At 42.8% G+C, this 13,774-nt stretch overlaps 1 protein-coding gene and 1 long non-coding RNA gene across 3 annotated transcripts in view; one reads left to right on the top strand and one right to left on the bottom strand.

Moving 5' to 3' along the window:
• The window catches only part of LOC147023868 (forkhead box protein N3-like), a 171,816-nt gene that overhangs the window by 65,704 nt on the left and 92,338 nt on the right, over positions 1–13,774 (top strand). For both annotated transcript variants that reach the window (XM_085889751.1, XM_085889752.1), the window contains one exon: positions 1,913–2,049. In XM_085889751.1, coding sequence (XP_085745877.1) covers positions 1,913–2,049 — 137 coding nt within the window. The remainder of the gene's footprint in view (positions 1–1,912; positions 2,050–13,774) is intronic.
• The window catches only part of LOC147023869 (uncharacterized), a 31,647-nt gene continuing 28,894 nt past the window's right edge, over positions 11,022–13,774 (bottom strand). Inside the window, exons 2-3 of the long non-coding RNA XR_015060409.1 lie at positions 13,268–13,330; positions 11,022–11,361 (exon numbers count right to left, since the gene is read on the bottom strand). This is a non-coding gene — a long non-coding RNA (uncharacterized LOC147023869). The remainder of the gene's footprint in view (positions 11,362–13,267; positions 13,331–13,774) is intronic.

The following is a 13,774-nucleotide window of genomic DNA, read 5'->3' as shown; positions in this document are numbered from 1 at the left end:
ACTCGTATCCAGCCACAAGGCCTTCATCCGCAGCTTGATGGAGTACTGCTCTCCCCTCTAGGCTGTTGCCTCTGCCTCACGTCTTGCTCAGTTTAACAGTGTGGAAAGCAAGGCCTTCAAGATTATTGGAATCTCCTGCAATGAAGCCGAGTCTATGGGCCTATCAGTTTCACATCGCAGCCAGTTCAGTGGTACGTCTTCTCCGCCTCCTTTCTGGGCTTGTACCCTCTGCTATTTCCGTGCTTTGTCTCCCCCCCCCCCCGCCCCCAGTTTTCTACAGTTCACGCATAATCCACCAACAACCCTCTTCTGGAGAGACTCTCAAAATCCAAAATCACTACTCACCTACTCTTTCGTTCCTCTTTTTCCCTGCCTGTGGAACCAACGTTGACGTCCTCTTCAATCTCATTCTTCCCTACATCTCTACAAGATAGCTGTTCACTACCATCTCAGATCACCCCCCCACCCCTCTCCCATTCGTAATCATGACATTTTCTACACTCATTAACCTTCCTCAAGCCGACCTCTTTCTAAATATCCAGTTTTTTTCTTCCTCATAGTTTGCTTCTGTATCCATCTTGTTTATTCCATTCCTCCTCTCCTATCCCTCCCTTATTTGTCCAAGTCTGTCTATTTTATCCCTCAACCCTGCTGTTGGTGTCCCTCTCCCTCTCCCCCTCTCTCTCTCCCCTCTCTCTCCCCTCTCTCTCCCCTCTCTCTCTCTCTCTTTCTACTGTTCCTTTTGATCTGTTCTGTCCTGATCGGTTCTGTGGTCGAGCTCTTCCACGAGCTTTGACTTTGTGTACAAAAAAGAAAGTGAACATCACGTGCCCATTTTGGCAGAACTGTGTGGGGAAGGAAAGGGGGAGGGTGGAGGGGGAACCTGTCAAATGAAATGTGAGAGCCATATTCTTGTGTATAATCCACTATTCAAACAAGGCAAGCCAGTTGGGACTGCAGACCATTGGTTCTGTCATGGAAATCTATCACCATTTTTCGCAAACGAAAGGCGAAAGGTTTGGTGAGAACGCCTGGAGTTTGTCGCTCAGGGCCATTTCTCATCTCTATCTTGACAAATGGTACCAAGTATTGTTCGTACCTGGGGAAATCTGCTGCTGGCATTGTCGTATGCTGCTGTTCCTGACGATACAGCTTGTGACAGTTAGCTTGTGCTGCAAGTTCTGCGTGTATGTGAACCCTGATGGGTTTGATACCCTTTTAAAACTAATCCTGTCTGTTGGGACAAGAACAGACTTGCTTATTGCCTCCTGTGGGAAGCTTTGTATGGCTGATTTTGGCTGACTTGTGTTTTATAATGGAGGGTTTGTCTTCAAAGCGTCGTCCTCTCTAGGGAAGCTTGCGTAGGCAGCTTTGTAGTTGTACACCGTCTGTGGCTTGCCTCCCTTTGTATCGAAATGTTGTACAAGCTCAACCTGCACACCAAATCATGAATGGCTCATGGTTTCGTAAGCAGTGAGGTTTAAACGACACGGTTTTATCACACGTGCCGAGCGCAACACCAGCAGCTTTCAACTAATGTCCACGTGCCGTTGTCTTGTTTTGAACGGGACACTCACACGGACATTGTGATCGCGCCAGTGGAGTGCATTTAATGTGGTTTGTGCCAAATGAGTGCGATCGTTTCATTGATGGGAATAGCGTTTTAAAAGGGTGCCCTTTGTGGGATAGTCCGGAGGTTTTATTTATTTATTATTCTCGTTTATTTGATGGCTTTGTGTGCAAACAAATATCGTAACGTTTAGTTTTTGGGGAACACTTTGCATATGGCATGGTTATTACTATACCACCTTTTCTTGCTCACCTGCTGAAGGCAAAACCCATTAGATTTGTGCATTTTCTTTGAGTAACTTGGATTTCGTCTCATGATTTGGCCTTCTCATTTGTTTTGCAGAACCTTGGCAGAGGTTCTCTGTGGTGTGTCGACCCAGGGTATCGACCCAACTTGATTCAGGCCTTAAACAAGACACCCTTTCACCCATACTCCCACGTGCTGAACACCCCACCAGCTTCTCCAGACTCTACCCGCTGGTGAGTTTGATCGATCGAATTGGTTCACGAGTCAGTAAGTGACCACTCTATTCGTTATGGGTGTGTGTCTGTCTGTCTGTCTGTCTGTCTGTCTGTCCCGAGCATAGCTCCGTGGGTTTTGATCCGATCATGATAAAATTAGGGTGGAGGTTTGTATCATGATCTCGTTGTGTTTTCCGGAGAATTGGCCTGCTGCACCAATTATGGGCGGAGCCACGCCCAAAAAACGTGTTTTTAGGGGGTAGCCGGTTTCAACTTACATCTTCTCTGAGGGGGTTTGTCGAATCTGGCAGGGGTTTTCGGTATTTAGTTAGCCCAATGGCACCCGCATAGCCCCACGGAACTCAATTTTTCATTTTTGTGTCAAGGTCACAAGGTCACGAACTTAGAAAATGTCAAAAAAATCAATAAATTGGGCATCGAGCTCCTCGGGTTTTCAACTGTTTCGAATGCAAGTAGTGCTCTTCGAGTACTACAAGTTTCATCCTTTACGTTTTTCCCGATTCCCACCAGTTTGCCCGTGGCGTCCCCTCGAAGGTCAAAAAATATAAAAGGCGAACCATGTACATTGCTCGTGAACCATCTCCGTCTCCAGACTTGTTGGTTCACGAGTCAGTAAGTGACCACGATGTTCGTTATGATTGTGTCTGTCTATCTGTCTGTCTGTCCCAAGCATAGCTCCGTGGGTTTTGATCCGATCCTGATACAATTTGGGTGGGAGGTTTATATCATGATCTAGTTGTGTTTTCCTGAGAATGGGTGTTGTGCGCCCATTATGGGCAGAGCCACGCCCAAAAAACATGTGTTTTTTAGGGGGTAGCCGATTTCAAGTTACATCTTCTCCAAAGGGGGTTGTCGAATCTGGCAGAGGTTTCGGTATTTGGTTCGCCCCACGGAGCTCGATTTTTCATTTTCGTCACAAGGTCATGAACTTAGAAAATTTCGAATTTTGACATAAAAATCATACGACCGCCCAAACTTTGAGAGCTGGGATGACAATATTTTTTATGCATAATCTTGAGGTCATTCCCCACCTAAAGTCTTAAAACCATTTTGCTCTATCTCGAACACCTTGCCCGTGGCGCCTCCTTCAAGTTTGTTTTTACGCTGATTTCATCAAAGTATGGATAATCGGAGGAGTGCAAAATGCCATATAGCCTATATGACGTTATATTGTTCCTGGAATGTTCCAGACGAAGTTTTGCACCAAAGGTCATAAACCTTCACCTTTGACCTTTAAAGTTCACAAAGGTCAAATTTTCAAAGTTGTGGGAATCGAACTGGGTTTTCGACCTTCTTCGACGAACTAACTCCAATAAGTTATAACACGTATCCTGTTTCCTTATTTTAATGTCCACAACGTTGTTTTGGGACCTATAAAGGTTATGCAAAGGTCAAATTTTGAAAGTTGTTGAACGAAAACGGGTTTTCGACATTTTGCAGCTAATAACCTGTCACTCGTACCACAATCTTGTTGATCATTTTTATAACTTTGTCAAACATTATCACATTGTCTCATCCTTGACTTCTGAAACAATCTACATCGTCAAATACCGCTCGTGAACCATCGCCTTCTCCAGACTTGTTACCTTCGCATTCTGCGAAAGGTTATGTTTTGGTCGCTGTGTATTTATTTATTTGTGAATATGTGTGTTTGTTTGTTATTCGCATAACTCAGAAAGTATTAAACCGAATTGCATGAAAATTGGTGGGATGATTCGTGATTATCCAAGGACGATTTGATTAGATTTTGGGAGCGATCGGGTCAAAGGTCAAGGTCATGAAAAGGTCAAAAACAAACTTTTGAGCATAATTTCCTTCATAAGACAGCTATCGACATGCAACCAACGCCATATTGTTCCATGACGAAATACCTTTCGGGTACGTGGTGTCAGATTTGACGTGACGTCATCAGAAGTGCGTCAAAATGATGTCACAAGATGACGTAAATTTTCAATTTTCGACCTCATCAGTTTTGATCATACCGTTTTGTAGGACTGTCCTTAAGGACGTCACACACCAAATTTGACGTCGTTCGGACTGACCGTTATGACGTCATTGACGTTTGAACATAACATTTTTCAATTGTGGCTAAAATGTCCTGATATTTTATATTCAAATATCTATGTACTTTGTAAAGGAAATTGTCCCAAATCCAGGCATTATGATCAGTACCAAAATATCTGCTTATTTATGAACAGGTTTTGCAAATTAACTCTATGGTCAAGGTCAAGGTCACACTCAAGGTCAAAATATACTTGTAGGCATAACTTCAGATCTAAAAGAGCTATTGACATGAAACCAACGTTAAAATGTTCCGTGAAATAAGAGCTTTCAGGATGGTAGTCCGCGATTGGTAGTGACATCATTGGAAGTGCGTCAAAATGACGTCACAAGATGACGTCATTTTTAAACTTTCGATTTTTTTCAGTGTTTGTCATTCCATTTTGTTGGACTGCCCTCAATGACGTCGAACACCAAATTTGACGTCCATCGGACTGATGGTTGTGACGTCATGGACGTTTTTAAATGACGTTTTTCAAATGTGCCTGGAAAAAGTAGCGGTGGCGAAGGTATGCGCTCTACCGAGTGCCCGTTCTAGTTTGTCTTAAATTGTTTTTTGCTTTCTAGTGTTACGGATCTGGAAACCATTTGCATTCAACATACAGGTCCCAAAAGTCAGTTAATCCCGTTAAATACATGTGTAGTCAGATCCCTTTCCTTTTGTCAAATGGGAGAATAAAAAAAACGTGCATTGTGACTTCTTTTAGTTTGGTTATGAAATCTTTACCATCTAAGACCATCCAACAAACAACAAACCGACAACACCACTGAACAAGCGCTTCACCCGCCCAACCGGCAACTCACTGTTTCGAGGCAAAATCTTGGTGAAGTACTTTTTTGGGCGAATCCGCACGTGTGGAGTGGGCAGGCTTCCCGGTTTGGCCGGAACCTCGCCCAGAAAGGGTGGACCCATGGAATTGGGGAGAACAGTGACGTCAGTTTCACCAAGGCCCCTCCCTACTGAGGGAGGTCCATAAAAGTTACGACGCCATCTTCAGCGGAGAGTTCTGTAGAGAGGGGGTTCGGTGGAGAGTTCTGAAGGGGTTCGGTCGTGAGTTCTAAGGGGGTTCGGTCATGAGTTCTGAGGAGTTCAGAGAGTTCGGTGGAGAGGAGTTTTCACGGTGGCTGTGAGCAGTCTGGTTCATTTTCACGGTGACTGTGAGCAGTCTGGTTCGTTCTTCATGGTGGCCTCGACTATTCGCTACGCGAGCTCTGTCACGAGCCACGAGTCCCACACGTGCGACTGGGACCAAACCGACGACCTTTGGCAGGTGCCGCACTACAGAGCATGCTTTCCCTCTGACGACCAGGTACCCACCGAAATCTGACCCCCAGCTTTCTCTCTTCATGGCTGCGAGGGTCAAATAAAGACTCTGGGGTTTATTTTCTTTTTGTGTGCGTGTCTGCGTGTGGGCCCGTCTTTAAGTAGAACGGAGCAAGTGTTTTTGCTTCTTGTAAATATTTCCTGCTTGCATATTCGCGTCAAGTCTTGCCTTTGTCTTTATTTTACTGTTAATAAATTTATTAGAAATGTTCCCAGTCCGTTTCTGTCCCTTCTTGCATTGGTCTTTCATCTTGCATCCCGAACCCACGCCTCCAAGTCCACGGTCCACGAATGAGGCTGCTCAACCATGATCACCACTGTCTCAGATCGCTCCAGCTGCGACCACACTGTCTGCAGAACGCTCCAGCCATGACCACACCGTCTGCAGAGTGCTCCAGCCACGATCCACGATCCTCCAGAATGTACTCTTGTCTCTCCAACACTCGTTCAGACAACCACTCTCCTCCTCTTGAGGAGGGAGGAGTTTCTTCTCCCCGCCACTCGCCTCCTGATTGGATGGTGGGTTGTCAGTCAACTCGTGGCGGCCTCCCGATTGGTCGGGCCGAACACTCCATCTGGCTAAGGCGGAGCCATCCTGAGGTGATAGCTTCCCTGATTGGGCAAGGGGTGGTCTCGTGGGAGGGGCAACGACCACCCTCCCACCGTGCGTGTCTGAGAACCCAAACGGAACAGCCAGGGGAGCACCCTATTTTCCACCTCACCTCTGTACATGACACGATGCATGTGGGCGATGGTGTTGTTATTGTTGTAGTTGATGTAAAAACCTAGCTAAAAAAATAACCCGAAGCACACACATGTAATTCCCATTAGACAAAAGGGGATGGATTCTAACTGTACACATACTTATCGACATAACTAACTTTGGGACCTGAATGTCGAGTGCGCATGGTTTCCAGATTCTTAACAATCTTACTCAAAAAAATGTTGTTTAAAAAAAAAATTTTTTTTTTTTTTGTCGACCAAGTCGAGACTCGTGGAAAAGCGAATACACATAAACATATAACAAGGCAGGAGACAAGGGGCAGGAGAGGGCAGCACAAAATAGCGGGGAACAAAGACTATAGGATATCTGTGGCGGGGAGAGGGACGGGGCGGGGTACATGAGGTAAACAAGATGGTACTGCAGGGACTTTCAGGAAGGAAAACAGAGAATTTGAAGGAGGTGGGTTTGGGCTGGATTAACAGGGGTAGTAAAGATCAAGATTTTGGTTGGGGGAAGATTTGAGATGGTAGTGAACAGCTGTTTTGAAGCCCTGGAGGGAGGAGTGGGATTGAAGAGAGTGAGGGAGCTTGTTCCAGAGGTGGGGGAAAAAAGAGGAATGAAAAACTGAAGGTGATCAGTGATTTTTGATTTTGGTAGTTTCACCAGAAGGGGTTTTTTGGCAGACCTTGAGCACCATGAGGGAATATAGGGGGGGGGGGGGACAAATTACAGACAGATCAGAGGGGAGGTAAGGCCAGAGAGGAGACTGTAGACGACAGAAAGACCACTGACTTGCTTCCAGTGAGAGAGTGAGAGACTCAAAGTCTCAGCTTCATTGCGGGAGATGGCAATGATCCTTACAGCCTTCATTTCCACAGCGTTATGTCGAGCTAGGTGTGAGGCAGGAGCACCACCCCAGGGGGGGGGAGCAATACTCCATCAGACTGCAGATGAAAGCTTTGCAAATAGTTAGAAGCTCAGGTGTGCCAAAGAAGGACTTTGCACGACGTAGGATGCTCATTCGGCAACTGGCTTTGGAGGCCAGCTTGGAGATATGGCTTTCCCAGGAAAGATCGTGGCAGATAATGAGACCCAAAAGCTTGAATTAAAGGACTTCTTCAAGGGGATTGTTGAGAATGGAGATGGTGTTGTGGGGGAGGGAGGAGTTCCCAATGGTCCTTTTGGAGAGACATGGTGTGGTGAGGGTGTGCGATTTGTCAGGATTGAAAGACATCTTCCAAGTGTTTGACCAGCTTGTGATTTTATCCAGGTCTGCAGAGAGTGAAGAGGCTGCTACCTGCCGATCAGAGGGATGAGAGATGGTACAGCGGAGGGTGGAGTCATGAGGAAAGAGATGAAGATAAATTTCTAGAGTCAGAGAGATCATTGATGAAAACCAGAAAAAGAACAGGGGCCCAGGACGCTGCCTTGAGGAACTCCAGCCTGGACAGCAAGAGGGGATGAGAGAACTCAATTAAGGGCCACACGTTGGCTGTGACAGGAGAGGAAGTCCATGAGCTATGTATGAGTGGAGATTGCCTTGGATACCATAAGAAGAGAGTTTGGTGACCCGATTTGAGAGGAAGAAGAACAGCATATATTTTCTGTGAAATTGGTCAAAATGAGAGCCAGAAGAGATGGAGTACCGTTGGCTGAGATCTGGGTCGGGAAGTTGACAGATTGAGTCAGTCCCAATGAGCCTCAGAAATCCTTTGCTGAAGTTCCATGACAGGTGAGAGAGGTACCCACACCCGGCCAACTGGCTGATGGTAATTGAAGTCACCGTATATGAGGGAAAGAGAGTTTGGATGAATGGATAGAAGTTAGTCCATGTTTTCGGCGAGTGAGATGTAAATGGAGTCATTGTTTGGTGGACGGTACAACACACAGATAAAGCAAGAGGTGGGAACGGAGGGGAAGCCATAGCCAGATGTATTCCTGGGAGTGTGGAGGAGTGAGGGTGGTCCATGGAGAGTGTGGAATAGAGTTTTTGATGAAGAGAGCAACTCCTCCACCAGGACGGGGCTCAAGTCTATCATACTGGAGGAGGGAGTAACCAGGGAGAGAAATTAAGGAGTCAGACGTCTTGAAGGAGGAAAGTTTCTGTTAAGCAGATTATGTCTGGTTTGTCAATGGCAACCTATTTGGAGAAATCAGTCAGGTTATATCCTGTAGACCTCTTTGTTCTTTTGAACCATTTTAGACATTCTAAGACCTTTCACAGTCCTTCAGCCAATTACGACCCTTTCGACCTTAAATTATGCCCATTTGACCCTTTGGATCCATTTAGACCTTCAGACCATTTGACTCGTACAACTTTTGAAGTTTTTTACTTTAACAAATTTACAACTTTGCCATTTAGACCTTTCTTTTGCAATCAACGACCTTTCCTTTACTACATCCTTCAATTTATTTGGCACACAAAATATCCACACAAAACAAGTTCTGGTGAGTGTCTGCAATGTCTGATTGCTCTTTCTTGTTTGTAATTATCTTTCAAACCCCTGCAGGGTACCAATACAGTATTTTGATGTTTTAACTGTTTGGCTTTGTTTTATAAAAATAATTTATTTTTATGCCTCCGCAGCTAAAGGCACCAGAGGCATTATGTTTTCGGGTTGTCCGTGAGTGCGTAACAGATTTTCCTTACCTCTAACTTGTTACCTCTAACAGAAGTACTGAAGGGATTTCAACCAAATTTGGCACAAGTATGTACTGTGGTACAAAGATGAACAGATTAAATTTTGGGTTCCACAGGTCAAAAAAAAAAATGCAAAAAAACCAAGTCATGTGCCCTGAGAAAATAATTTTGCGGCTCTTAACCCGAGTTGGAAGCATCTGATGTTTTCTCTCTTCTACTTGTTTCCTCTCTTTCTCTTTCTCTTTCTCTTTCGTAACATGGGGTTGACACACACGTAACATGGGGTTGACATCTCACACGAGGCATTTCCATTGACGCATTCAAGTGAAATTATATTTTCTAGTTTTCATCTGTCACTGCATTTAATAAAGCAAAAACTTTTGCTTTCCAGAGAAGTGAAAAGAAAAAGTAGTGATTTCAATTCCATCCCAGATCAAAACCAAAGAGCAGTTTTATTGTAATTTATGAAGTGGAGATGCAGGGGTCAAAGGCATGAGCTTGGACAGGTGCTGCATCACAAAGGTCTGTGCTCTTTGGATGGAGGAAAGGGAAGCACAGTGACTGATCCAGCATCATAGTTGGGGTTTTCTCATTTAATTCTAATATAAATACTGAATTAATCATACAACCTGTCAGAATGTAACTCAAAATGCAACTGTCAAATCATCATGTCAAAATTCACAACAACACCTGCAGATCTCCTTTAGAATATTGCACAGCACAATCCATAGAACTGTAATTCCTCCTTTTTGTCAGATATTTTTTTAATGTACCAATTGGAACAAACATAAAGGAGTCAGTGGAAGACAGATTGGTACAATACTGTGGATGATTAGGTTTTGGCGATGTTTACACTGTGTGTACCAGGGGAAGAGGGAGGTGGTGGGAGGGTGCAGGGTAGTTAACGTCATAAATTTTATTTTTAAGTTCATCCAGTGTTTTTAGTTTTCATTTGTAAAGGTTTTCTTTTGCCCAGCTGCAAAGAAAAAAAAGTCTATTGGTGTTAGGTCTGGACTTCATGGAGACCATTCTGTCGGCCCTCCATGAGCGATCCACCATCCAGGAACATGGTTGTTAAGCTAGATTCGAATTGTTCGAGAGCAAAATGTGGAGTAGTGACATCTAGCATTTTCCCATTGAGAAATGGTATGCCGAACAAAATTTTGCAGCATTTCCAAGAATCGCTCACTGTCATGGTGTCTCACAAGAAGTATGGGCCAACAAATTGTGTCGTCATCTGTCCACACTGAAGTGTCATTAATCACCACAATCGACAATTGTGATGATTAATATAGCCCCCAACATGGAACACTGCTTTATCAGACCACAAAATGTTAAATAGTTCAAGACAATTTTTCTTCAAAGGCAGCCTAATTTCTGAGAATTCTATACGGATATCACATCTTCAGTCATTAACTTCATGTGACAGTTTTTCATGGTCTTAGGTTTGAGGACTGCATTTCTGCCATGCATTTGAACTTCAACTGATTTCTCTCCCACATTTGAACTTCAACTGACTGCCATACCTTGCACCTTGATGCAGTTTGTGCTCATTCTCGTGGACTCAAACATTCAGCCATGATTGTTCACCAACAAATAAAATAAAATGGTATTGGAAAATAATGAAATATTAAATGTAAAAATGGTAAAGAACAAGTTGAGGTACATTCAAAGTACACCACCCCCATGCCAAATAAATAAATAAATCCTCCAACACGCGACATCGCTGGCGATGCCACCATGTAGCACAAGGGGACTGAATTGGGAGTGAGCGGTGTACAATAATTGATGGATTCATAGATTAATTGCATAATTAAAATAAATAGATAATAATCGTAAAATAATTTCTTAATCAGTTGGCTAAGAGCATACATACCCTAACCACCACTGTTTCATGTGAATTTGTAACTTTTTCAAAATAAAGTAATTAATTGAAAAATGAAAAAGTAATCGATTAATTTATGAATCTATAAATCAAAAATACCCTTTATAGCCAAATCATTTGTTCACTGTCGTGTTCAAATATCATCTTCCTGGCTTAAAAGGTGCCTGAGATATTGCCCAGATGAGAAATAAAAAAAAAAAATGGATAATAATTAAGTAATTAATTGATTAATAATAAAAAAATTAAATTCCGTTTTTGCCAAAGTACATATTCACTTTTGGCCCCAAATTTCAGCTTCCTGTCTCAAAGGATGATTGAGATATCACCTGGATAAACAAGAAAGAAAGGAAGAAAGAAAACGGAATAAAAACTGAGTACTCCCTTCTTCGGTGCCCTGTGATGATGTCGTGCATCACCTGGATGTGGAATTAGGAAGGAGCGGTGTACAATAACGATTCGATTGTGAAAATTGTATTGTGACAGCTACTTTACTTGGGAAGCAATGACAGAACAAACACAAAATGTGGAGGTACTTGCTTTTTGGACATCATGATTTCAACAGTTTCACTTTCATTCGATTGAGAATGTTCTCTTATGAAAACCTTCCAAGCAAGAAAGAGCAATCAGAGATTGCAGACCCTCACCAGGACTTGTTTTGTGTGGTGTTTGCGTTCCTGTGTGATAGGTAATTAATAATAAACAGAGGTAACACGTTGCAATATGTCAGTCATATGTTCCAATACATAATCAATAGACATGCATTCCAATTGTATGTATTTAATAGACATGCTTCCATTCCAATCGCACTTAAATAATAGATGTACTCGCATTTCAATTGCATATTAATACCCCGATTTATGTCATCTTTTTATGTCATTTCGCAAATACATCGTCACGTTATTAAATACCACTACCCGACTTGCGTCAGCTCAACTCAGTTATGTCGCTTTAAAAGCCATACCTTTTATTCTCGAGCATTTTCAGAACTTACAAGACTGATAAAAATGCCAAAATACATCCCGAAAGTACCAAATCTGGAGATGTCAAAATTGACGAAAGAACTACTTTGCATCACATTTACGTAAATAAATGTAGAGTTCCCGCAATGTGTCATCCCACTATATATTATTTCAGTTGAACGTCATTGATCGGTTACTACCTTTTGTGCAATTATACGTCGCAAATGTTTGGCTTGTTTCGCAATACATTCCCCCTGCCCCCTTGTAACACGTATTCCTATGTGAAAATACGTTCTGCTGGATGTTATTTCATTTTAAGTCGCACTTTCCAGGAATACATCTATAACGTCTAGCGAGGACTTACCTGCTGTAGATCGGCGAAGAGGCATCTTAAAAGTGTTACCTTAGAAGTGAAACTCGATGTTATTCATTGAATGGATGCTGGTGAATGTCCTGTTATTGTTGCCGGGTTATTAAGTTTGCCTCCGACGACGGTGCTTACCGTCTATAAAAATTCCCACGTTCATTGAAGGAGAAAGAAGAAGTACCGCCAAGTTTTACCACTTCCGGACGAGGTTTAGTTTTATTTATTTATTTATTTATTTATTTATACATATTTGTATTTGAATATAACTGTCAACCAAAAAACGGGCAATATCAAAGGTAAAAAGTGAAATATAATAGGTGAAGTGGTGACATTAGCAACGCATCCTCCCTTATTCCATTAACTTCTATGACAAAAATTTATTTGATTTGCATTGTTTCGACATTTGTTACACTTTTCAGTAACGCATCCCCGACGTAAACTGTTGTCTGACGGTACGTAATTTACTAACTACTAGACATACACACGTTCTAATGGTACTTAATTAATAGACGTACTCGCATTAATAGATTTACTAACATTCCAATTGTACGTATTTGATTGATATACTTGCATTCCAATTGCATGTTATTGACCACTGGGTGTGCTCTGGCTTTCAAAAGGAATTTGCCACTGTGGCTAATCCAGGTTTAGAATGATTAGCCACAGGAGAAAGGAAATAGCCACATATTTTATTCAAAAGTTTTTTTTTTTTTAGCAATATGAAATAATAAGTTAATTTTGAGGCGGATGTGTGAGTTTGATGGGTGAGGTTGGTTGGATGAGTGAGTTGGATTGTTCAGATTGGTTGAATGAGTGAGTTTGACATGTGAGATTGGTTGAATGAACGACCATCAGGGGAGGTGGTGATGGTGAGGGATGGTGTGTGTGTGTGTGTGTGTGCGTGTGGGAGGGGGGGGGGTATGGTCGTTGTGCCTTTAGTAGGTGGGGTATGGGGGTGGTTTTGGACCAACCTCATGCCAGTCAAACTCACTCATCCAACCAATCTCACCCAACAACTTCACTCATCCAACCAATCTCACACATCAAACTCACTCATCCAACCAATCTCACACATCAAACTCACACTTCCAACCAATGTCACACATCAAACTCACTCATACAACCAATCTCACCCATCAGCTTCACTCATCCAACCAACCAAAGTCACCCATCAAACTCACTCATCCAAACAAACTCTCATCCAAACAAACTCGTCCTACTACAGGTACTACTACTGATTGTGTCAAAACTCACCTGGCAACCGCTGACCCAACGAAGCATGTAGCGCCGAGTAGCGCTGAATCATGGCGAATCATTCTGGGGAAAAAAAAAAATTTTTGAGACGAGAATCATGGGAATCATGCATAATTTCGGTCGATTTTTTTTTTTTTTTTTTTTTTACTAGAAACTAGTTTAAAACTACTAAAGTTTATATATATATAAGCTTGTACGAAATCACGTGTGACTCCTGTAATCAAAACATACAAAATGGCGGCCGTCTCGACGAAGGTTGAATTCTGTGATAAAATCACCCAAAATTCGTAAAAAACCACTAAAACATGGATTAGCCTCAGTGGCTAATGGGTGGTTTAAAATATTAGCCACAGGTAAGGGGGATTCGCCTTGTGGCGACGTGGCGAGCGGCAGCGCACACCCAGGACCAGACTCGGTGGCTTAATGGCCAGACTCGAGAGCGTCTGCTCTGAGACTGGGAGGTTGGTGGTTTAAACCCTGACCAAGTCGTACCAAAGACTTTAAAGA

The sequence above is a fragment of the Eptatretus burgeri genome, chromosome 7 (genome assembly GCF_056783735.1).
Source record: "Eptatretus burgeri isolate ZD-2024b chromosome 7, Ebu_testis_v1, whole genome shotgun sequence".
NCBI lineage: Eukaryota > Metazoa > Chordata > Myxini > Myxiniformes > Myxinidae > Eptatretus > Eptatretus burgeri.
The sequence above is the reverse complement of the archived record's forward strand: the minus strand, read 5'-3'. Positions and strand labels throughout refer to the sequence as shown.